The sequence below is a fragment of the Aphis gossypii genome, chromosome 3 (assembly GCF_020184175.1).
Source record: "Aphis gossypii isolate Hap1 chromosome 3, ASM2018417v2, whole genome shotgun sequence".
Classification (NCBI taxonomy): Eukaryota; Metazoa; Arthropoda; class Insecta; order Hemiptera; family Aphididae; genus Aphis; species Aphis gossypii.
The window spans coordinates 28725915-28751268 of NC_065532.1; the positions used below are offsets into that span (position 1 = coordinate 28725915).

General features: G+C 28.9%; 3 protein-coding genes across 4 annotated transcripts in view; all 3 read right to left on the reverse strand.

Annotated features, from left to right (window-relative positions):
- LOC114127678 (UDP-glucosyltransferase 2) overlaps window positions 1-9247 on the reverse strand; it is a 31757-nt gene extending 22510 nt beyond the window's left edge. Inside the window, exon 1 of the mRNA XM_050203259.1 lies at window positions 9115-9247. The gene's annotated coding sequence lies outside the window, so the exon portion shown is untranslated. The remainder of the gene's footprint in view (window positions 1-9114) is intronic.
- Window positions 475-14016, reverse strand: LOC114127697 (uncharacterized). Its single transcript, XM_050203838.1, has 11 exons — window positions 13851-14016; window positions 11353-12195; window positions 10987-11206; window positions 10697-10916; window positions 10328-10604; window positions 7224-7231; window positions 6326-7097; window positions 3075-3959; window positions 1165-1384; window positions 880-1099; window positions 475-821 (listed from the first exon to the last, which is right to left on the reverse strand). The coding sequence occupies exons 2-11, from the start codon at window positions 12172-12174 to the stop codon at window positions 536-538; spliced, it is 3930 nt and encodes a 1309-aa protein (XP_050059795.1). The 5' UTR covers window positions 12175-12195; window positions 13851-14016; the 3' UTR covers window positions 475-535.
- Window positions 14017-16375: 2359 nt separating this feature from the next.
- LOC114127703 (UDP-glucosyltransferase 2) lies at window positions 16376-24984 on the reverse strand. Of its 2 annotated transcripts, none has more exons than XM_027992027.2 (4): window positions 23713-24984; window positions 17096-17315; window positions 16810-17029; window positions 16376-16735 (listed from the first exon to the last, which is right to left on the reverse strand). In XM_027992027.2, the coding sequence occupies exons 1-4, from the start codon at window positions 24568-24570 to the stop codon at window positions 16450-16452; spliced, it is 1584 nt and encodes a 527-aa protein (XP_027847828.2). In that variant the 5' UTR covers window positions 24571-24984; the 3' UTR covers window positions 16376-16449. The 2 variants fall into 2 exon arrangements, with proteins under 2 accessions (XP_027847828.2, XP_050059214.1); XM_050203257.1 differs by lacking the exon at window positions 23713-24984 and adding an exon at window positions 19918-21994.
- Between the last annotated feature and the right edge of the window lie 370 nt (window positions 24985-25354).

Below are 25354 nucleotides of genomic sequence, written 5' to 3' on the forward strand. Positions count from 1 at the left end.
TTTATATGAAAACTCAATTTTTGATCAAATTTATTTTGTTTTTTAATGTATCTAAAGAAAAACTCGACATAGATACTTAAAAGTTAAAATATTCACAGAATGTTTATATATTATTTAGTATTTACTCTTTAAAAATCAATAAAAAAAACTATTTTCTATAAAAAAAAGTATAGGAAATGTATACGAAGATCGTCCAAAACGATTTATTTTATAATTTAAATTTATCAATAATCTAGTTACATTATTGTTTTATAATTTTTTTTAGTTAAAATGTAAACAAAATTCATCAAAATCTCAAAAATATACAAATTATTTTGTAAATAGAAATTCAAAGTCAATTTTATTTATGATTATTTATGATGTTATTGATTTTCATACGATAACATATAACTGAAATCTAAATTTCTAAATAATTTTTTTATTACTTTTAAAATCAAGTATTAATTATTATTTAGTGATTTTAACAGCTATAGATGTGATAAATTTATTTTATTATATAAGTAATTAAAAAATGAATACGATAATAGTACTAACATTATTCTAACTTTGGTTTAATAGTTTGAGAGTATTTTAAACATTTATAATATACAATTTTAAAAACTTTGTATGTAATTAAAATTACTAAAGCGATAAAAATTAGAATAACAACAACAACATCCAATAAAAAGTATTGATACCACGTCAAATTAAACGCATGAGATCTTAAATGTGGTGCACCATTATGACGAACTACATACTCTGTCCAGTAAACAACTGATTCTGCTGGTGACATCGGTCGGTCTTTAAATCTTTTAGAAGTGATTTTAGCATTCTTCGTGTATCTATAACAATGTAATATAATAAACAATTAATTCGGTATTTATCGTATCTACTGCTAACTTTTCATTATTAGTGAGTTCTAAAATATTTTTTAACAAATCGTTCTTTTGAATTGTTAACAGATCCATTGAAATCCCCATTCCTGCATCAACTAAGTTTTCTATATTTCTAGGTTGATCGTAGAATAAGGGAAATCCGAGAACAGGAACACCTGCATCTACAGCTTCATATACACCAGATATACCACCGTGACTAATAAATAATTTTACATTAGGATGCACTAAAATATAAATTTAAGTATAATTATTGTAACAATATTGTCATATTTTATTCAAAATATCTTACTAAGTATATCACGCTGTGGAAACCATTTACTCGTCATTACATTAATCGGTTTATCTTTCATTTCTCCTTCGTATTTCCATAAAACCCTCTGAGGTACTTGTGCTAAAGCTTCTTTAAATGCATTTTGAATATGATCTGGTAATGTTGACATTGAAACGACTGATCCAAATGTAAAATAAATCACTCCATGTGGTGAGTTTTCAATAAACTCCAGTATATCCTTAGATAAAAAAAAAAAAAAAATTAAAAATAGTTTATTTTATACTAGTGATATTATAGTATTTTACAAAATGTATAATGAAGAGAACACGGTAATTCTAATGCGAAAATGGTTTTCAACAAAAAAAATTTTTAATTATATGATTTTGTAATATTCATTATTAATTGGTCAATCTATAGTTAACGAATAGCGTATACGATAGCTTATAGTTAATACATTGCTGATCATAAGCTTTTTATTACTTTTGTTTTGAACATGTAACCGGAACATTCAATTTTTTTTATAATATTATTAATAAGGAACAATTCGAAGAACTACTTTATTTTAGATTTTTGTCATAATGAGTAATTATTTTTTCTCAATTTTACATTTATATAGTAATTATACTAAAGTTTTTAAATAAATAAATTTATAAATTGAATTTTTACATTTAAATTTTTATAAATTAAGTTATCGCTATTTTTATTTACTCAATAAATATATACATTAGAATTAAATAATAAACTTTTCGTCGGTATATACAACAATTTAAAATATTGTTATAGTTACTATTTAATATTATCATAACAAATCAATAAATTTCAAAATAACAATTTAACTTTTAGCTATTTGATTATCGTATTATATACGATGTTACACATCATTGAGTATACATTTATAATATTGTGCACCGCATTCAAATAGATACCACCCACAGAAACGATTTTCTATGTTAAGTAAGAATAAGAAATTCATCCATACCGTTCTCTGGATTGCATTTAAATTATATTATGTTAATCGCAATTTTAAGATAATGAATACTTAAAATACTTCGTCATATTTAATACATATACCAATATGTATAAATATATCCTAATATGTATTGATATATTAGCTAATTAGACGTTTGTGAACAATTCGTAAATACAATAATAATAAAAAATGATAGTTATTATTTCACCACTTGTAATATAAAATTAACTGCAGGGTTAAGCGTATACGTAGATGTAAATATGCAATAACAGCAGCCACGATTATTGTCAACATCTAACATGTGTGAGACATAACAAATCTACGTTCAGCACATCAATTTTAACTATGTTAAATTTAACATAAGAGTGAATTGATCTACAATGAAATTTAATGATGAGAAACCAGTCACCTGTGTTCATATTAAGATTTGTTAAGAAAATTCTAAGACAAAAATTATCATCAATTTAAGGAATAGTGATATTTACTATTAAAAATATTTAAAATAAAATCCTTTAGTCAATAATATTCTAAATTAAAGTACTGTTTTTCCTTGTCCGTTTCTTTAGAATATAGAAAATAAAGAAAATATATTTGTACATTTCATACTTCTATATTCTGATTAGATTGAATGGCAAATATCTTACATTTACTTAAATTTACTAATTATTATTAATATAATTTTAATTATTAAACTGTTTTTTTTACTTAAATATTTTTTCAATAAAATAACAAAATACTCTGTACGAAAAGTATTATAAAAATTAATTTTACTTTAAAATCAGATTACTAGCATTACCCGCATCCTAATAGTAATTCACATAACATTACTTATGCTAAATATTGAAATACAATCATCTTCATAAAGCAGATTTACATTAAAAACCTTATCGTTAAATTATTAATTGATTGAACTATCAGTGAATAATTGTATTATATTATACCAGCTTCATTTACTCACATTTGGTATGCTTTTTGGTGTTTTCAAATGTATTCCTCCAACTTGTATGACACTTGCAGGCATAGGTCTTGGTGCATCGGTAATGTGATGTGTGTTCATGAACACCAACGACGGTTTTTTAGGTTTCACTAGATCATATGGCTGAGGGTCAATTTTTTTCAGTTCCATTTCTTTATATATTAATGCGAACAAACTAAAACCCAAAAGAACGACGTTTGAAAATCGTTGAGCAAATGTTCTAGGCACCGCGTGATGAGCCATCAGATGTGATACTGTAGCTGGATTGGACACGTCACCTAACACAGAATGCTCGATGTTGGAGACCATTGGCGAAGGGATTACGTATATCAGTGGCAAATCCAGCTTGAAAGCTACATACGATGTACATTCCGACGATAATACTTCAGTAATGATAATATCAAAATTTGATTTACCACTGTTTAATATTTCCAGCATATCCTTTTGTTCATAAATTATGTTGCAAAAATGGCGAGTCATGGTCATGACTAGAGGTATCAATACCTCAGATTTTCCAAACGTATTAAATGTATCCACGGCATCCATTGAGACTTTCGCTGGTAATTCAATATAAACTTCTGTATAGTTTACCTGATTGCCATCGGGAAATGGAGTAAATACGGTAACATTATGACCGTTATCCGACAAAGATCGGAGAACTGCGCTCAAAAAATTCCAATGACTCTTGCCGGCAACATTTTCTATAGCGAGAATTTGCAATGCGTCGACAGATGCAAATGTAATCAAAACAGTAAAAATATAAAACACTGGTAACTTCATCGTATGTAACAACGTGTTCAGTGTTACGGTTACTTCGGAATGACTGAATTTAATATTACATTTATTTATGTTTTTTCCTTCCTTATGCTATTCCAGTTAATTGTATTTGTTGCAAAATTACATAGGTTAGGTTATAATGAACATACCATGAAATGTATTTTTTCGAGGTTACCGTAAATTATATCTATAAATTTAGAATATAATTGGTCGATGAGTAATTAGTTCATAATATCCAAAAATCAGTATGGTTTCTATCGACTATCGTGATTTTGTGTCTTGGAAATATTTTATCTAGGTTCATAGGTATATATTTTATCAGGTTTCTATTTGCTTTTAATGATTTTGCATTGTATACTGTGTATTGTATGTAGATCAATGTACATTTTGAAATTGTATTCAGACATGTCATGTTCAAGTTCATATGGTAATTTAACAGTTGCTATTAATTATTAGACTTCATCAAGGACTTATAGTTACCTATATTATTACTTAGTAACATTTTCAATACTGTTATATATTATGTATACTTAGTACTTACTTATAAAACATTAGTATATGAACAATTTTAATGTATAGGATACTAGTGTCAAGTTGTCTAACTAGATAATATAAGTTATATAATCTCTTATGGAAAATATAAATTTAAGTTTATAAAAAAAAAATGATTAAGAAAAATGTTGGTTGATATTTTTACATCTTAGTCAATATAACAATAAAATATTCTAGAAATATACCCATAAACCCATTAGGTATTTTAGATCTTCAAGCATCAAATATGGTTACATATTATAATTCAAACATTTTTATTCATAATAAGTTACTAATTTAAAGGACGCTACAACCACATTTGTTATTTTGCAATAGAAATGCGTAAATGCTTAATTAGCTGATAACATTTAAATGATATAATTTTAACGGTATCTTTCAAATACTTAAATTAATTAATTGTACAATTTACTTAATAATTAAAAACTATGATAAGTAATATACAATTCTTAGAAAATTACAAATCTAATCTTCACTATAAGCAATATGGACAATTTATAATACAAATATTATAAAATAAGATTCTAAATTAAAATAATTTTTTTCTTGTAAGTTTCTTTATAATAATAATAAATATTAAATAATTCACAGCCTAATCCATATAACAGGGACGATTTATGTAATAGAACCAACAACTATGTGAAGTTTTCATGGACATACGTATATTTATTTCAAATAATTAATTGCAATCACAATTTGCCGCTTTTAGCTCATTACATAATATTTTATACTTTCCATTTAGATCACACATTTATACGTACTTAGATTTTTTCAAAACTAAAATATTTTTTTTTTAAATATAGGTACATAGTTATTATATAAAAATTAAAAATAAATAAATAAAACTTGCAAATAAAGTATGTGATACAACGAAGAAAATCTTTAATAATTGTATTATTGTTATAATCGGTACATCATTTTTTATTTTAGATCCTCTATCTTGGTGATTTTTTTAAGAGGCTTATTTCCCCCATTATACTATTCAACTTTCAGTCTATTAATGTACTCTTATTTTTTGAATATATTATTAAAACGCTAAATCGAAGGATATGCACAACTTATAAGTGATGTGAAATAATTCTACATCGCTTCTATAACATAATTTGTAGTAGCTATAATATAATATGAATTTTCTTGGACTGGTATGGCATAGTGGGGGATAATTCATGAAAGTTTGCTGCTAATGATATATTGATTTAACGAAAAAGTCCTATTTCATTATTATAAAAGTGTTTGGCAATAAATTGTCTTACAGTAAATTTTATTTCGATAATTATTTAGTATCAATAGACGAGATACCAATTTTCAAGCATCAAATTTTTATATTTCTAATAATTCCAACTATACATTTTATGGATATAGTGCGCGTAATTAGTAGCACTCAAATTACATATTAACTCCGTAAACTACATTTTAAACATTTAAGTTAATTATTAATTTACTTGACTTATATATTTTAAAGATAAATGCATAAAATATGCTTATTATGAACTAATTATTACTATAATAGTATTATAATCAGGAAATATTTTAAAGTTTTTACCTACTAGTTTTTATTAGTTTTTGAAAACTTTAAAAATAAAAGATAAATATAAAAAATAAATTCTTCAATAAGGTTATTTTAAACCAATTTTCAATAAAATTAGGTACTCAAATATTTTCAAATAAAAAATTTGAATAACAATAATATACAAGCTACATAATATATGAAATATGAATATTGAATATGTTACATAATTGTATGGAGTATTTGAAAAATAATCAAAAATCTTTGAATTAATATTGTTTAAAATAATTTAATATACATATTTATACTAAATACCTAAGAACTCATTTCTAAAAATATTGTTTCAATTTTAATTTGTGTTAATTGCGAGTGAATAATAATATTAATACGATTAACTTACTTTTGATATGCTTTTAGGTTGGCTGAGATGTATACCGCCAATTGGTATAAAATTTGGTGGCAAAGGTCTCGATTGTTCAGTAATATGATGGGAGTTAACAAACACGATAGAAGGCTTAATAGGCTCGATCGAATCATAAAACTGAGGCTGAGTTTTTTTGATTATCCATTCGTTGTATTCTCTTGAAATTAAGCTGTATGCCAATAGTGCAGCGTTGATACATCTCTGACCAAATGTTCTGAGAATTGCATGGTTATTTAGTATATTGGATACAACTGCAGGGTTTGGTATATGTCCAAAAATCATTGGTTCAATAAATGTTGACATTGGCGATGGGATAAGGTAAACTACGGGAATTTGAAGTATGCTTGCTATGTGTGAAGCGCATTCAGTGGCCATCGGTTCAATAATTAAAATCTCGTAACCTGAACTATTTTTGGCAGTTAAGATCTTATTTATTTCATTGTTATTATAGATAGTGTTACAACGATTCCTCGTAATATTAACGCTTTGGGATATAAGCTGTTCAGTCGAACCAAGTGTTTTTAAGATCGTAAAGTTTATTGAACTTGTAGTTGGATAGTCTTTAGATGTATCTATCAAAGAATAGTTCACACCACAATAATCAATATCAGTAAATGGAGAAAAAATGGTCAAATTGTGTCCTTTTTCTATTAAAGACCGTAATACCGCACTCATGAAATTCCAATGGCTTCTCCCACCTACCAGCTCAACTGCTAAAATTTGTGCGGAATCGGCTGGAAATATTATTCTTGAGCATCCACATACGAAGAATATGGCTATAATCATTGAGCATAACATGATTTTTAATTTAATATTTTACTCAACGTTAAGTTAATATAAAACATTCATATTCTTTTTTTTCTGTGGCCTTTACTTTCTTCCCTACAAATAATACAAACAAAATGAATATAAATACGTACTAATTATTGATTATTATGATTTAATTTGTGAGCATAAAATAAATAAAATTATAGTATTAACATAATATCAGAGCAACACAATACATTATATTAGATAGGTTAATAATAGGTAGGTACATAAACATAATGATATTGCATAATTGCGTAATCATTTATAGTAAGTAGGTCTTGATTTTACAATGAGGAGAATGTTTTTTTTAACTTATATTTTGTGTCTGTCATTACTTATAATAACTTGAGAAGCATAGGAACACTTTAATTCGAGTTTCAAAATTCTGGACAGTTTCTAGTACAAAAAATGACCTTGTCTTTTAATTGATGATTTAAACATAATTTATTTATAAAATGTATTGGCTCATTTTTTTATATTTATGTCGATAAATATTAATACAACTTTTTTTTATCGATCAAAACAACTTAAAAATGTAACATAACATTCCTTATAAATTAAACTTAACATTTAAAAAATTAATGCTTATTTATTCACAGTTTTTTTTTTAACGTATTTAAACAAAAATAAAGATTATTTTCTTGAATTATATTGGTGAATATATATTGTAATTAAAAAAAAATGTAATTTTAGAAGCTTACACTTTTATTACATCTTCCAAATTATTTATTATTATTGTTAACTTTGTACAATCATATTTTATAATAATTATTAATTAATAATTGAACATAATAGAAAAATTGTTGACTTTTATAATCTACAATTAATAAAATTAAAATATTTATTAAATAAATAATAATATTAGGTTTAGCCAGATTAAGTAAATTATAAATATCATATAATACAAAAAATATTCGCGAGTACATAAATCAATAAATAATTCTAATAAATATAAAAATATGTCATTATTAATAGTAATTTATAGTTGACAAATAATATTTACCGAATATTCTATTAAAATTTTATCTTTGAAACAAAATTAAATCATTTGATAAATAACTGTTATGAAAAAATTAAATTTAAGTTGAAGTTTATAGAAATATTGTTTTCATTGTTTTTATCACAACTCAATGTTATATTTTTATAGATAGAAAAAATAGTAAGTTAAAGTTTAAGAACTCATAATTTTATTATAATAATCATACGTACAATAATGGTTATTATAAGTACTTATTCCGACACTAATCACTGGGTAATATGAATTCTACTAAAAAAACAAAGAACACACCACACGCACGTGTAACGAGCAAAGCGGAACTAAACTAATTCATTATTTATAATACACAAATATTATATTAAAATAATATAGTATTATTCTTATGTAACTAAATAAATCTTAAGAATTCTAATATTTTTTTTTTTTTTTTGTAAAGAAAATTACTTTTCAAGTTCGAATAGCTTAAAATTTGTAAATTATTTAAAAAATTACATTTTTTACAGAAAAATATATATTAAATAAGAAGGGGAAGTATCACATTTCTGTGAATGATATATTTTGAATAATAATAAAAAATGTTACTAAAAGTTCAATGTTCAATGCCGTATAAACTTCAAACGCTATTAAAATATTAATTAGACGTAGGTATACTGAAAATTATTTCAATTAACCACCTAAAAAATGAACCAATTATATCATATTTTCTACTAGAAATAGTCCATAAAATTGAAATTATGAATATTTTTTTTACTATAAAACATGTACTTGCAAACATATAAAAATATGATAAACTTAACTCATTGTTAGACCAAAACAATCAAAAATCAAAAAATATTCAATAACTATAGTGCTTAGTTTAAAAAGATATTTATTAAAGTAACAACTAACCGACTATTAGTGCATAATCTCAATACGTATAACTAATAATAAATAATGAAAGTAAAGACTTATTCATTACCTGAAATATAAAATTAACTGCGTTGATTAGTGCACATGTAGATGTAAATATCGTATTAAAATAGAGTAGAAAACTACAAAAAGTCTACAAAAAATTCTTAACACTAACGTATTTATAGTTTGTTTATTGTATTAATTTGTACAACTGATATAATATATAAAAATAATAATTACAACTGCATTAATTTTAAATGAAGCGAAACTATTTACAAATCAATAAATAGTGATAGATAGTGTATATACCTAATATATTGTTGTGTGCGTGTACTCTTATGTGTTTATTTCAACAACAGAGATAATTAAAATCCATAAACTTTAGTTTCAGTCTATCGACGAAAAAAAAGATAAAATAACAAATATCGTTCTAATATATAAAATGGGTCGAGGGGATCACTATATAATTGATATATTAAATATGAATCAGATGATTACCTTATATTAAATTTTCGAGAATTTTGACCAAATGAATAATCAAATAATTCAATAAAAGCAATAAACATTAATCTATCTAAGTGATTCATTATATAAATTTGATGATTTACATTCGATTTAATTAAAACAATTTATTACAAAAAATTTTGATTTTGATTTGGTCCTTGAATCCTACATAATTTATTTTATAAATGTAAATATTTTAAATAATATGTAATAAAATAATAATATAACTACCTAATACAACAACAGTAATAATGTACAATAAAAAACATTGATACCCTTTCATATTGAGTGCTTGAGATTTTAAATGAGGAGCTCCTTTATGGCGAATAACGTATCTCGTCCAATAATCAAAGGTTTTCGATGGTGACAACGGGTGGTTTTTAAAAACGATACTTTATTTAAATTTAAATTTAAATTAATATTTAATTACAAAATAATTTACAAATTTCTATGAATTTTTTCAAAATTCTAATCTTAAAAACATATAAAAAAACATCATTACTTGTGAATATCTATATTTTGTAATTGAGAAACAAATTACTTATGAAGACCTTATTGTTTTACATTTCTATTATAGATAACTGATTATAAAATAATAAAAGATGTCTACACGGAAATTCAATATTATTTTTCAGTAGATAGAGTAGATAGATATAGCTAAAATACTAGTTTGGAGATCACAACCAAAATGTGTTGAAAATTATAAAATGTGTACAATTTCTAGTTTATATTTTAATATTTTATTTATTATAAAATACAAAAAATGTTTACTCAGATTTTGATTTTGATTTGGTCCTTGAATTAAATATTATTTTTTTTATAAATGTAAATATCTTAAATAAAATGTAATAAAATAATAATATAACTAATACGACAACAGCAATAACGTCCAGTAAAAAATATTGATACCATTTCAAATTGAGTGCATGAGATTTTAAATGAGGAGCTCCTTTATGGCGAATAACGTATCTCGTCCAATAATCAATGGTTTTCGACAATGACAACGGGCGGTCTTTAAAACGATCAGAAGCAATTTTTGCATTTTGCGTGTACCTAAAATAAAAAGTTTATCATTATAAAAAAAATGGAAATCATATTTATTTTTAGTTCAATTTAATAAAAGTTTGGAAAATGGTTATTCATACTTTTCATTCTTGACGAGTTCTAAAACAGCCTTCATAAATGTATCTCTAGTCACAGAATCGAGATTCATTGAAATTGCCATCCCCGCATCTACTAAATTTTCTAAATTTCTTGATTGATCGAAGAATACAGGAAATCCAAGAACCGGAACACCGGCATCTACAGCCTCATACATCCCGGATATTCCTCCGTGACTAATAAATAATTTTACATTAGGATGCACTATAAAATATAAATTAAACATTTTTGTAAGTGTTTTGTTTTTATTTATTAATATTTTACCAAATCTTACTAAGTATATCTCGTTGAGGAAACCATTTTTTTATCATGATATTCTCTGGTTTATCAATCATTTCATCTTCATATTTTAGTAATACTCTCTGAGGAACTTGACTTAATACTTTTAAAATATCGTTTCTAATATTTTCTGGTATCGAAGATACTGTCACAACAGAACCTAATGTAAAAAAAATTACTCCTTGTGGAGAATTCTCGATAAATTCTAAAATATCCTGTAATAATTATAAATATCAAGAGTTTTAGTGTTAAATACAACGTTGAAAGAGCTTAATAGGATAATATGTTATTATTAATATTTTAATACTATACTGTTTAGAGTTAGAAAAAATATTTGTTTTATAAATAAAAAATTACTCACGTCAGGTATTTTTTTTGGCGGACTGAGATGTATACCACCGACTTGAATTACAATTGGTAATATAGGTCTTGAAGCATCGGAAATGAAATATGCGTTGCTAAATATTATTGAGGGCTTAATTGGTTCGATTTGATCAAAAGCTTGTGTATCGAATAGTCTTGCAGACCAACTTTTGTATTGAAGCAAAAATATTGTATAAAACAACAATACTGTGTTTGTGAATCGATCAATCATTGTTCTAGGAATGCTGTGATCAGCTAATACATGTGACACAACAGCTGGGTTTGGAAAATGTCCTAAGACAGAATGTTCTACGTATGATATTAGAGGAGGTGGTGTGACGTATATTAATGGTAAATCTAATTTGGCAGATAAATATGAAACGCACTCCGATGCCATTAATTCAATGAAGATGACATCAAAATTAGATCTGGAATCGGTCATTATACTCTTAATGAAATTATTTTCGTATAATATTTTACATGTTTTTCGACTATAATTATAAGTGTAATGCAATATATCGTAGTATGAAGTTAAGTGTTTTCGCACCAAGTCAATGTCCAACCGTAACAATGAAAAAGTTTCATTGGATACATCTATCTCTGTGTAATTTTCTCTATCACCACTAGGAAATGGTGTCAAAACTGTTACTTGATGACCATGCTCTGTTAATGCACGAAGTATTCCTTCCATAACATTCCAATGGCTCCTTCCACCTATTGTAGATATAGCCAAAATTCGATCCCCTTCTACTGGTTTAAAATACAACGTAGTAACACCGAAATAAAATGTTATTATTAATATCTTAATGAATTTTATCATATTGATTTTCTCTCCAATCCCCTAAAAGAATAAATACAGTGTTTTTTATTTTTTATTATTCATTTGATTAAATATGGACTTTATTTAAATTTTTGTTATTCAATGTGTTAATTGTTTTTTTTTTTTTTTTTTTTTTATTAGTTTTTCGAAGTCCTTAGCAATTCCGTTTGATGAGCATCCTTAATAATACGCGCTATTTAGATTTTATTATTTTTATTATTGAGTATAACGACTCACGAGAATAGGTTATTCCAAATATGTATGTTAATTAGAATTTGATATTAATTTAGCAGAATGTATAATTTTTGAATATCGTATTCTTAACATTTTATTACCTACAATAATTTATATCTTATCTTGTTTACAATCATTGAAAAACTTATTTACTTGCTTATTTTTACTACAATAACTATACTAATATATTACAATATATTATTAAATATATGACGTTTTTAGTAAAAAATTTACAACGTGCTATAAGTATTACCAATAGACAAATAAATACATCATAAAATATTTTTAGAAATTTCGAATAGATGTTGACACAGTGACATGCCGTTTCCAACCAAAATCGTTTTTTTGTATGTAGTTAATTTGGGTACAACACGATGCGAACAAATGATGCTTAATCAAAGAATTTGTTTTTTTAGCCGAAAAACGAACGATTGCGAACTACATTGCCAAGTTTATAATTTCTGAATATTTTAAACATTGATTCATTTTTAATTATTTTTAACTTTTATTATCTATTATAAACATTTTTTTATTTTAAATATAAACTATTGGTAATATAATACAATTAAAATAACAACTCTTCGTTACAAACTAAAATAAAATTCTACAAAATAATATGTTATGTTTAAAATGTTGATTAATTACAACAATTTTCGTTATATAAATATCAATGCAAAGTGCATTATTGAGATCAAAATTAAAGTTTTAAAAAATCAAGAAAAACAAGAATAAGTGACGGAAAACAAGGAATTTTTACGCAATACCAGTTTTCGATCAAATCAATTTTTAATATGGTTGTAACTCAAAAACTAATCACTGTACCTAAATACTTGAAATTTTCATAAAATATTTAAATTAGTGTTACCTATATACTGTTAAATTTCCAATATATTATAACTTTTTTTGAGTTATTATAGACCACTGAAATTTTCGATTTTTTTTGAAGTGTCGATAATTTAATAATATAAATATAATACATTCAAAATACTAGTTTTAAAAATTCACATGTTTAGTGTTACGTTAGAAACTGAAAAATAAATAAAATAATACATAATAATACATTCAGAATAATCGTTTTAAAAAAAAATTTTCTACATTTTTACTTTTTTTTTAAATTTTTTCCTTGGTGGGAGTTTCCAGTTTTTCTTAAATATAAAATACGGCGTAATAGCAAAAAACCCTTATTTTATTACTATTTGATTATTTTTAAAATTATTATTTAAAAATTTGTTATTGACACCAAATAAAAACGTTCACAATCGTGTTACCGGAACAGGTCCGTCGCAATCGTTCCATTCGCAATCGTATATTACCCGTTAATTTATATTGATTTCAAATTTAACTCATCCACCTAATCAATGACAAAGTCACTCGAAATGACAATATACGGTAGTAACTCTGTTTTTTTTATATTTAAATTATATAATAACAAACCTACAAACCTGTTTACTTAATAAAATTATACCAATCACTTATTCGGTATTAACTGATAATCGTTTTTACATTTATATTTAATTGAACACAATAAAACAGTAAACTAAACTATTAGGCTTGCAAATGGTAACACACGTACCTATCAATTGTTACTTTTACACTATATGTAATACTAATATAATATACCAAGTAATTTAATATTTAATATTGTATAGGTAAATATAGGCAAATAATAATCAGTAGTCTTCTAATATAATTGATATAGTGCCGTATTTATGATTTGTTTGAGGAGGGAGATATGACTAAAATAGATTTTCTCCCTCCACTCGAAATACATGAAAATTCTATCAATTTATTATAACTACATACGTAATACATATTATAACTTTTCATGTAGTAAGTGCATAAACCTTATAATTATAACATAAAACATATTAAATAATATGAATTAAATAATGAATCGCATTTACTTATTTATCATTAACAAAACACACTATAGCCTTCTAAGTTTTTTTTAGCTATTTCGTCAATAATTTTTTCAACATCCAATCTTATGTTGAATGTAAAGTTTTGTAAGCTCATTCAATCTGTGCTAAAATAAAAATAATATTCAAAGTTTAAACAATTAATAAATACAACAAATATTTCGTTTGTGAATAGGGAAACCTCATTCATAAAATTTCTTAAATATAATTTTAATCTTTTCATATCTACAAGCTAATTCAATGATATAAACTAAAAAAAATCAAGGGGAGGATATATCTCCGTCATCTCCCCTATCCCATAAAAACGCCACTGCATTAATAACCTTGATATTAAAAATAGAATTTTTTTTAATTTTTATGTTTTCATTTAACAATAAAACTACCAGAGTTCATTTTCTGACAATCCATCTCCATTGGCCAACCTAAAAATGTATAGGCATCGAGTATGAAATAACATTCAACATAATATTATAAATATTTATAATACGTTCGCCATATCAATTATGAATCCTATATACACAGCGCACACTCCACATTTAGGTAGGTACCTAAAACCAATAATTTATTTATAACATAGGTGGTGGGGGTTATTCACCGTTCATTTCTAAAATTCAATCACTTCCGTGTATTATTTATCAGGTATATTATATACATTTGAGATAAATAATAATAATAAAATATTTTGTTTCGTGTGTTTATCACTCATTCATTTTACTATATTAACTATAGGTACATTTTACTTTTTAAAGAATTAAAAACTGTTTATTTATAATATACATACATACGCATATTATGTTTAGATAAGAAAGTTATGCATAATATGATGATCAACTACCAATTACCATAGATTATAAAATTATTGATTATTGAACTTATAATTCCATCATTTTTGTATGAAATTAAAACAATGCAGCCCACCGATAAGAATCAATCAATTTATAATTAAAATAGTTATTCACATAAGATTCAGGATACAAAGGTTTATAATTTATAAATATATAACAAAAATAAATATATGAAAATATAAAATATAAAAATAATGAAAATGTGAAAAATTTGTGTTTAATTATTTTAGTTTTAAAAAATTGCACTAAGAAGTTATAAAAGTATAAAGCAAAAATACAAACACAAGTAAATCCGTTTCTTGGTCATTACTAATAAATTTGTAACACATACATTTATTACTATCATCTTTTAAAATTTTATCGATAATTTATGTACCTAGCTAAAAATACTATGGATAAATTCAGTGATTATTTGTTCAAATCATACTTATTTATTAAGTATTTTAATAATTTTCTGAAAAAAAAATTGAACATTGAAGCATAATAAAACAATATATAAGTCTAAATAGTGGTTATAGAAAAGTAAGACTCAGATTCCTACTTTGATTTTTTTCATTTTGTTTGTTGTATTTTTCTAAAAATAAATATTTCATAATATAATATACATAAATATATTCATTGTATATAAATATATAATATTAAAAAATAGTTTAACTGAAAATTTTGATTAAAACAATAATATATTTCTCGTTTTAAAGGGAATATGTTCGATACTACTACTTAAAATAGAATCGGGATTCCATTCAAAAAATATTACGTGTACTACTACGTCGTTAATACGAAATATGAATATTGAATATACAGCGCTATCTTGCGTATATATGTATAACAATACATCAATCCTAAGTTGTTTAATAGCTGAATGTAGATGGCGTTAAATAATACAATACAATACTATACTCAATAAATTAATATAGCCATATAAAATCGAACTTAGTTACCAGTTACCTATTTTAAGCTTTTCTAAAAAGAAATTCAACTAAACAATTATCTATTTTATATTTTATTCGTCGTATAAACTAAGATTAAATTAAATTAATCATTATACCATCACTCAAAACGTAAAATCAAATAATAATAATTAAAAAAAAGTTTTATTTCTTTTAAAATACCTACCTAGTGTTAATAATAAATAAGGCAATATAATAAATTATATACTTTGCTTAACTAGGTATTTGGAAACATAAAATCTTACAAGAAAAATATTAAAAATAATTGGTGTTTATTAACTTATTTAAAAAATATGTTATATTCTTAAGCACAAACTTCCCTTAAAATTAATCTGGTTTTAATTTCGATTTTGATAACGGTTTAAAAATAATTTTATTTACCAACCGCAACGTTTTCAATGTAATATAAGAAACAAATAAAATTATTAAAAATACAACTGCTATAACGTCCAGTAAAAAATATTGATACCATGTTAAATTGAATGCATGAGATTTCAAATGCGGTGCATTTTTATAACGAATGACGTATTCGGTCCAGTAAACAACTGATTCGGTCGGCGACATAGGTCGATCTTTAAATCTGTCAGAAACAATTTTAGCATTTTTTGAATACCTGAAAATAATTAATAAAATATTATAAGATTTTTGAAATACAAATAAAATACGTCGTTTTTTACGACCACTTACGTTTCATTGTTGATAATTTCATTGATAGCTTTTAAAAGTGTATTTTTGGTTACTGAAAACAAATCCAATGACAACGCCATACCTGCATCGACCAAATTTGCCATGTTTCTTGGTTGGTCATAGAACAAAGGGAATCCTAGAATTGGGACTCCAGCGTCCACAGCTTCGTAGACTCCCGATATACCTCCATGGCCGATAAATAACTTTACATTTGGATGCTCTATACAGTTATATGAAATATTTCTGTTTAATTTGTTGAAGTTAATTTTATTTTATGGTATCGTACTCAGTATATCTCGTTGGGGTAACCATTTGCTTGTCATCACGTTTTTTGGTTTATCCTTCATTTCTCCTTCGAACTTCAACAGTACTCTTTGAGGAACTTCAGCTAATGCATCTTTGAAAGCATTTTGAATATGGTCCGGTAATGATGATAGGGCGACTACGGTGCCAAATGAAAAGTAAATAACTCCGTTTTGTGATTCCTCGATAAATTTTAAAATATCCTGTAAAATATTTAAAATAAACTTCACAATATTTTCATAAATTAAGTTCTAAGTATATCAAATATCAATATTTTATAGCATCGCAAGTAAAAATTGTATTTATTTTACTGATAGATGTATAAGATTAGTGGCGTGGTCCCATGGTAGGGGGTAAGATTTAGATGTTATATCCCTTTGACTTTTTTTTAAAAAATACTACAATACCACATTTATGTACCTACTTATTTAACACTATTATAATATATTTCATAAAATACAAAATTACTGTAATCTCCTAAGATATAATATTATTAAAATAGATAGTGACACAATTTACAATTGGCCATATTTTTTCCTCATAATCACACCTAACTTAACCTGAAGCCTAGAAAATTAAGTTAATTATTTTATTATTTAAACACCTGATAGTTATTCTAGAAAAATAAATAAATATAAATGTTAGTAAATATTTGAAATAACATTTAAATACATAAATAATGCAGTAATGAAAAAATTAACAATTAAAATGGTTATACAAAATAATGTGAGATACAATGTCTGTAACGTTCTCGTTTAAATAATAAATACAGCTAAAAATTTGATAAAAATTAATTCTTCGTTTTTTTCATAACCTACTACACGCTATATAATTACAAAACCTCATTAGTTGATTTCCTATAGGTATATTTAAAATACAGTCAATCGAAACACGTAATTAATTTGAAGCCACGATACTGTTACAGTGTCACCGATTAAAATAACATTAAAAATGCAGTATCATTCATGTTTCATGTATCTTTATATACACCTACATTGCAATAGGTGCACAACGAAAATTGAATGGAGACTTCATACCTCGAAAGTTTGTTTTGACTGCCCAAGGCCGTTACACTACAGTTGCTCTTTAAAAAATCTACAACAACTAAAGTTTACTATCTACATGTTAATTTTTAAAATGCAATATTATGTACTTACAGTAGCATATTTGAACTCAGAAGCACCTCAGTATTGTTTATCTAAGGAGAGATTGTGATTAAAATTTTGAGAACAGTCCTCGATACGCAAGTTATATCTTTTTTATCTGCTATATGCATTTTAAATTCTAAACGTACTAGGCTCAACCCGTAACCTAACCTAACAAAAGTGGTACTAAAACCTCCATCAAATAACCATCAGGTATAACAGTAAAAAATTTGGTGACGATATTTGAAAGGTATGGATTTGTCCGCTTGACAAAAAATCGGGACTTGCTTTTGTAGTATAGCTACATTATAATATATTAAAGTATAATTGTTTAAAGCGTACCTATAGTTAAGCAATCGCACATGATCCACCTCAAAATGTGTATATAGAATCGACGATGAATCAATTGTTATTGTCGACATATATATATATATATATGACATTTTGGTGTTTTGAACGGTCCTGCGGGGTTTGAAATATATATAACTGCATTCTAACTACGTCTGACGTACTTAATTTTGAGACTCGAGTATTTATTTTAAGATAGGTCAAATGCATCCAATAATAATAATAACCAATAGAAAAGTAGTATAGTAAGTCAATAGCGCGCTGATTGGCTAAATGATGCGAAAACCCACATAATTACATGCCCATTGTTGTTGTATAATTATCATTATTATTGTTATTTATTTAACGACGTTATAAAATTATTATATAATATATTTCCCGGGTGTAAGAATAATGATATTAATGTGAAAAAAAATTGTTTTTATTATCTATAAGCATAATATTTATGAGCTTTTATAAACACCTTAAATTATTATTATTCTGCGTAGGTAAAATGTACACTATTATGTACACTTTATAGCATTTTATAATCGAAATAACTATAAGATTAAGAAACAGCCCCACAATTTGCAAAATATCCACGGGAGTGGAGCACGCGGATGACAACTAGTTTTATAATATTACAAAACTAGTAAATTATTAATGTTAGTATACAATATTTTTTTACAACTTGATATGAATATATATGATGACTATAAAATCTACTAGCCGTATAGAAAACACGAATCGTTTTAAAAATTTACAGATTTGGGGAGTATTCCGAACACTTTTTGAATACTTTTTTTTATATAAAATATATATTCTGAATACTTAAAAGTATAATACTCTAAAAGTATTTTATCCAAGTCTGCAAATTTACAATACAATAATCTAAGTATTAAAAATATAACATATAATATATTCGTTTATACCTAGTTGACGACTAGCATTATGATTGTATAGATTTAGGATCCGAGGAAACTCTCAAAAAACATATTGAGTAAAAATAATTTAAATTTGTTTTGATTTTAATCGGAGTACGTGTTTTAGCGAAAAATACGTTCGGCACACTTACACTACGGATAGACAGTCATTTTGGCAGACATCGGAAATCACCAAACCCGATGCATAATTAAAGAACCACAATAGTGAGATATCCGATTTAGTGAAGTTTGAGACGACCTACCTCCTATATACCAATTAATTTTATTTTAAACCGAAATCAAGTATATCGATTATAAAATACGCGTAGGTATAGGAAACAAACGCAATAATATATTATTTTGAGCACACAAAAATCGTTCGCCAGTGTAAGACCCTTACTCGTACTTACGGCCGGTAGCGGTCGGGGTTCGGTCAAATGAATGCCGCCGACGTCCACGCGGTTGGCCGGCACAGGTCCGGGCGGTTCGGTAACGTGGTGCGTGTTGACGAACACCAGGGCAGGTCTGACGGGCGGCGCGAGGTCGTAGGGCCGACGTTCCACGGCGGCCGTGTACCAGTAGTTCCCGCAGACGGTGTACAGGTGCAGGGCCGCGCTGTGCAACCGCCGGTACAACGTGTCGGGCACGGCGTACGCGGCGAACAGGTGAGTGGCGACCGCCGGATTGGAGTAGTGGCCGAACGCGCCCGTTTCGATCCAGGGCAGCAGGGGCGCGGGCACGACGTAGACGAGCGGGACGCCCAGCCATCGGGCCGCGTGCGACACGCACTCGCTGCTCAGCGGTTCCGTGACGAACAGGTCGTAGGCGCCGACGTCCCGCGACAGTACCCGGTCCATGTAGTCGCACGTCGAACGGCTGAAGTGGACGATGAACGGCACCATGAACGACGGCCGGGCGAACAGCGGCACCACCACGGAGGCGTCCAAGTCGACGGCTGTCGCGAAACCGTTCGCGCCGTCGATCCGGTACTCCGCGGACGTTTTCACCTCCGTGTAGTTGTCGGTGGCCGGCGTCCCGAGGTCCGGGAACGGCGTATAAACCTTCACCGGGTGGCCGCGGTCGGCCAGGGCGCGCAGCACGGCTCTCATGAAGTTCCAGTGGCTCTTGGCGGCCACCGTCTCGAACGCCAGCACCCGGGCCGCGTCCGCCGGCCGCGGCCGACTCGAAATGGCCGCCGTCAGCAGAAAAATGGCCGCGAGTCCACACCACCGTGGTCTGCGGGTCATGATTTGTTTTAACTATTTGTTTGCAAATATCGTTTTGAACCGAGTCGGTCCGATTGAAAACCGTCCAATTCTGTATATTTGTGTATTATTACAATATTATGTCATGAGGTTTGAGTTATAGCTGGTACAAGGCGTATGCTCGTCAAAGTATATTTTCGACGTACTGAACGAGTACGACACGACGGCAATGCGTATACGTGCATTGATGGGCTTTCTGTGATTTTTAAAAGACCTGCAGCGTCACACTTCTCCCCTCTACCCGATTCCAATCCTATATTTCAATATATATTGGGATGATTATTTTCTTTTAATTTATATTTTAGTGCATTGTTTACCGCAACAATAGTTTTGATAATCTTTTCCATTTATTATCAAATCGTATTTTGACCTCATATACCAAAAAATTAATAGATTACACAATTATATAGTATGTGTGTTGTGTTAATCCACGATGTGATTTGCTATATAGTCACATCAAAACGTCGACTTTGCCAGAATAATATTATTCTTACTTTAAAAATGTAAATATGTAACGTGATAATTCAAAACGTAGATTGTACTAAATGTTTATTAGGCATATACGTGTATACACTATTTAAACTCTAAGCGTTCATAACCATTTTGAAAACATAAGCTGCTTATTGCCATCTTAGTTAAAGATAAATACTTGAATCTAACATAACTGCAGTAATAGTTTTAATGGCGTTTTTTCCAAAAATGTAAATAATACGAGTATAAATCAAAATTCAAGAAATACTTTTACACCAATACGTATTATTTTTGGTGGGTGGTGTCCCGATGTCCGCAAACCATCACCATATGTCCGCAAGCAATCAGCACGACTCTCATGAAGTTCCAATGGCTCTTGGCAGCCACCGTCTCAAATGCTAGCACTCGAACGGCGAGCGGTGTCCAAAGGCAAGTATAGCAAATGCCAAATACAGACAGCCGCACATCCGTACCGTTTACCGAAATCGCCACCAAACGGTCGTCTGATCGTTCACTGTGAAAGTACACACCTGCTCCTATAAAAGTCGCGATCGCCTGATGACATCACCGTCCGTCGACGAGTATAACACTCGATGGAAACAACAATGCAGGTAATTCCGATAGTGCTCAGATATTTATTTATTGTTGATCGATGTTAGGCCAACGACTTATTGATCAGTTTTAAACACATCAACTCGAAGTAATTTATATTATAACCGATACAATGCAAAATCCCCGTCACTCAGAAATATATATACATATATTTTTTTTTGTTAAGAGATTAAAAGTTGTCCATATTTTTACCATCAAGACATGTCAAAAATGTATACAAATAAATTATTAACACAACTTTATGCACAAATAGTATTTTTTTAATGATCATGTAATATGCATGTCCGATTTTCATTACAAAAATATTATAATGAAATTATAATATTAACCAATATAATATCAAATGGTTATTGTATATAATTATACTACGGTGTATTATATTAATTATCTGACATTAAAAACATAATAATAATATTATTGTTAAAATGAATATTATTTTTTGTTTATTATTATTAAAATATCATAATATATATATAAATAAATAAATATTTTAAAATCGTATGAATATTAAATGTCATAAAAAGAAAATGTGGTCTTTTAAAAACAATAACAGTATGACATATTGACATATCAAATATCTACAACAATAATATGATACTGTCAATATATTATTGTTATAATGTTAAATTATTAAAAACACACGTTTTTTAATTTATATTTTGGATATTATATTAGTTTTAAATTATTACTGAACAATTTTATTATAATTTAAGTATATTAAGCGAATACAACTAGCATTTTTTTAGGGCTATTAATTTTGGGTATTTATATATAGAAATATGTATAAAACAGAAAGTACAATGTTCCAATAGGCAATAGCCATCTCTATTTGATTAGAGCACATATAAATATACAATTTAAGTTCACTTTTAAAATCAAAAACATGCCAGTAACTAAAACTAGACGACCATAATTATATTTTGAATTCTCTTAGCACAACTTTTAAGATATGTTTCTTTGCCATAATATAGTAAGACTGATTCATTGTTCAATTACTTATTAGTTATTACATTAATTAATACTAACTTAGGCCTTGATTTTTTTGTTTCATATCAGTCCGTAAGTAAACATAAAAATCAAAACCTATAAATTAAATCACTTTAATCTGAAATACTATGAAAAACAATTAAAATATTATTAACTGTATGATACCCATGGTATCATAAAACAAAACTATAATTAATGATCATAATTTATAAATTATAATAATATATTAGAGAACCTGTGAACAAATATAATATAATACATTTCAGAATAACCATAGTAGGCCATCAAGTATCAAAAAATTGCATAAAAGGAAAGGTTCTTAAAACGAGCACTCGACAAACGATATATAAAATCCCTAGTGTACAGTAACATGCACATATTTGTGGGAGGAAAGTCCTTGCATTGCAAAATCAAAATCACACGAAATGACCAGAAATAAGTTTTCCAACCCAATCCTATTTAAAATATTATTTTTGCGAATACAATGCACATGGTTCCCGCCATAACATACAATTCTAGTTTTTAATTTAGCTCAAATTTCGTTCTCTCTCAAAATTATATTAAGTGTTAAGAAGTATACGTATTTCCAACAATTTTTTTTTATTAGTAAGAATTAAGATTCTTTTTTTTACGCATATGCTATGCCATAAACATACAAGTTGAGTTTTAAAATTTGCACGAAAATCCTTTCGCCGTAAAATTGTATAAAATGAAAAATTCATAAAACCGGCCAGAATTTGGTACACCAGTATATTCCATTAGTAAAAAATACTAAAAACTAATTATTTGACAGCGATCGTCAACTTTTTTGAAATCACTGTCGTTGCCGCGTGTAAATATACCTAATGACGTGTCTTCTAAACGTCTTACCGGAGATATTGGTTCAAGTGGCGGAAGGTGTACACCTCCGATCCCGATCATATTTTGGACGGCGGGCACGGGTTTTTCCACAACCGGGTCCGTGTTGACGAACGTGACGGCGGGCTTGCGGTAGGCCGTCTGATCGTCGCCTCGCTCGTGAAACCACTGTAACGCTGCCATCACGGTCCAGCCGTACACGTTCTCCAGCCGCCTAGCGAACGTGTCGGGCGCCGCGTACCGGGCGAACAGCCGGGCCGCGTACGACGGGCCGGGGCCGGTGCCCAGCGCTTTGGCCTCCACCCACGAGGCCATCGGCGACGGGAACACGTAGACAAGGGGCACGTGGTCGCCGAGCGCGGCGGACACGCGGGACGTGCACTCGGACGACACGAGCTCGACGACGACCATGTCGTACCGGACGCCGGCAAAGCTGCCGGTGGCGGCCATCCGGTCCAGCCGGTCGCAAGCGGTCCGACTCTTGTCCACGGCGATGCCCACGAACCGCCACTGGTCGGCGAAATCGGCGACGGCCGTCCGCACGTCCATCGCCACTTTGTCCGGCACGCCGAGCCGCAACGGTACTTCCGCGTACCCGCAACCGACGGGGGCACCGTCGCAGACGCCAGCGGTGGCCGCCGCCGACGACGACGACGCGAACGGAGTGTACGCCGTCACGTTGTGGCCGCCGGTGGCCATCGCCGTGACCACCGCCCGCATGAACGTCCAATGGCTGCGGGCCGGCAACGGTTCGATGGCCAGCACGTTGACGGCCGCGGTCGTCGGAACCGAGACCGCGCACAGCACGACGAACGCAGCACAGGCCGCGGCCGCGGCGGAGGCGCACTGTTCGGCGGTAACACGTCGCATGTCGCGCCTAATCACACCAACATGGCGATGTTGTTCGAAAATGTTTATGACGTAAGTACAACGCGTATCACGACTCGGCACGGAATTTTGTAATCGTTTTAACGGAGAGTTTCGCGACAGCGATGGGCTTGAAGGTTTTTTTTAGTTATTAAAATCGTTTTTGTTTTCACCCGGTTTTATATACTCGTATATGCGATCGTATCTTTTTAACCGGATTTTCTGACGAGTCGCGTCGAAGACGTTTTTCGACCAATGATAATATTATGAACATAGGTACGAATCACTGAATTTTGGACTCGCCGAGGACGTCTCACGGAAACGTGTAGACACACAAAGCTCAAGAGATGGCGTTGTTAGCCGTATCGCCGCCGTCGCTGCAGGCCATGACCACGCCCTTAGGTCCACGTCGTAATCGCGGAAGATGCACATTACTCCTTAACGGACAATCAATTAGAACGTATCGTAACAGTTCACCGTAGCCGTAGCTTAGATTGTTGCTCAATGCTTATCTATTTTTTACGTACTAATACGCGGCTCGCTCGCTCCTAGCTCACAGTGATCATCTATTTACCGATTTAAGCTCTCCTTAGCTTAAATAGTTTTAGCAATATATAGAGTATTCTAATTAATATAGGTACGTTATAATTCGATTTACTAATATAACATTATTACTTCTTTAAATACGTGTAAAATAATAAATTCTTTACTATTTAACACGTCTTTAAGTAAATGTGTTACGTTATTTACGTTAATACTTTTTTGGTGACATTATGTCCATTTTAAC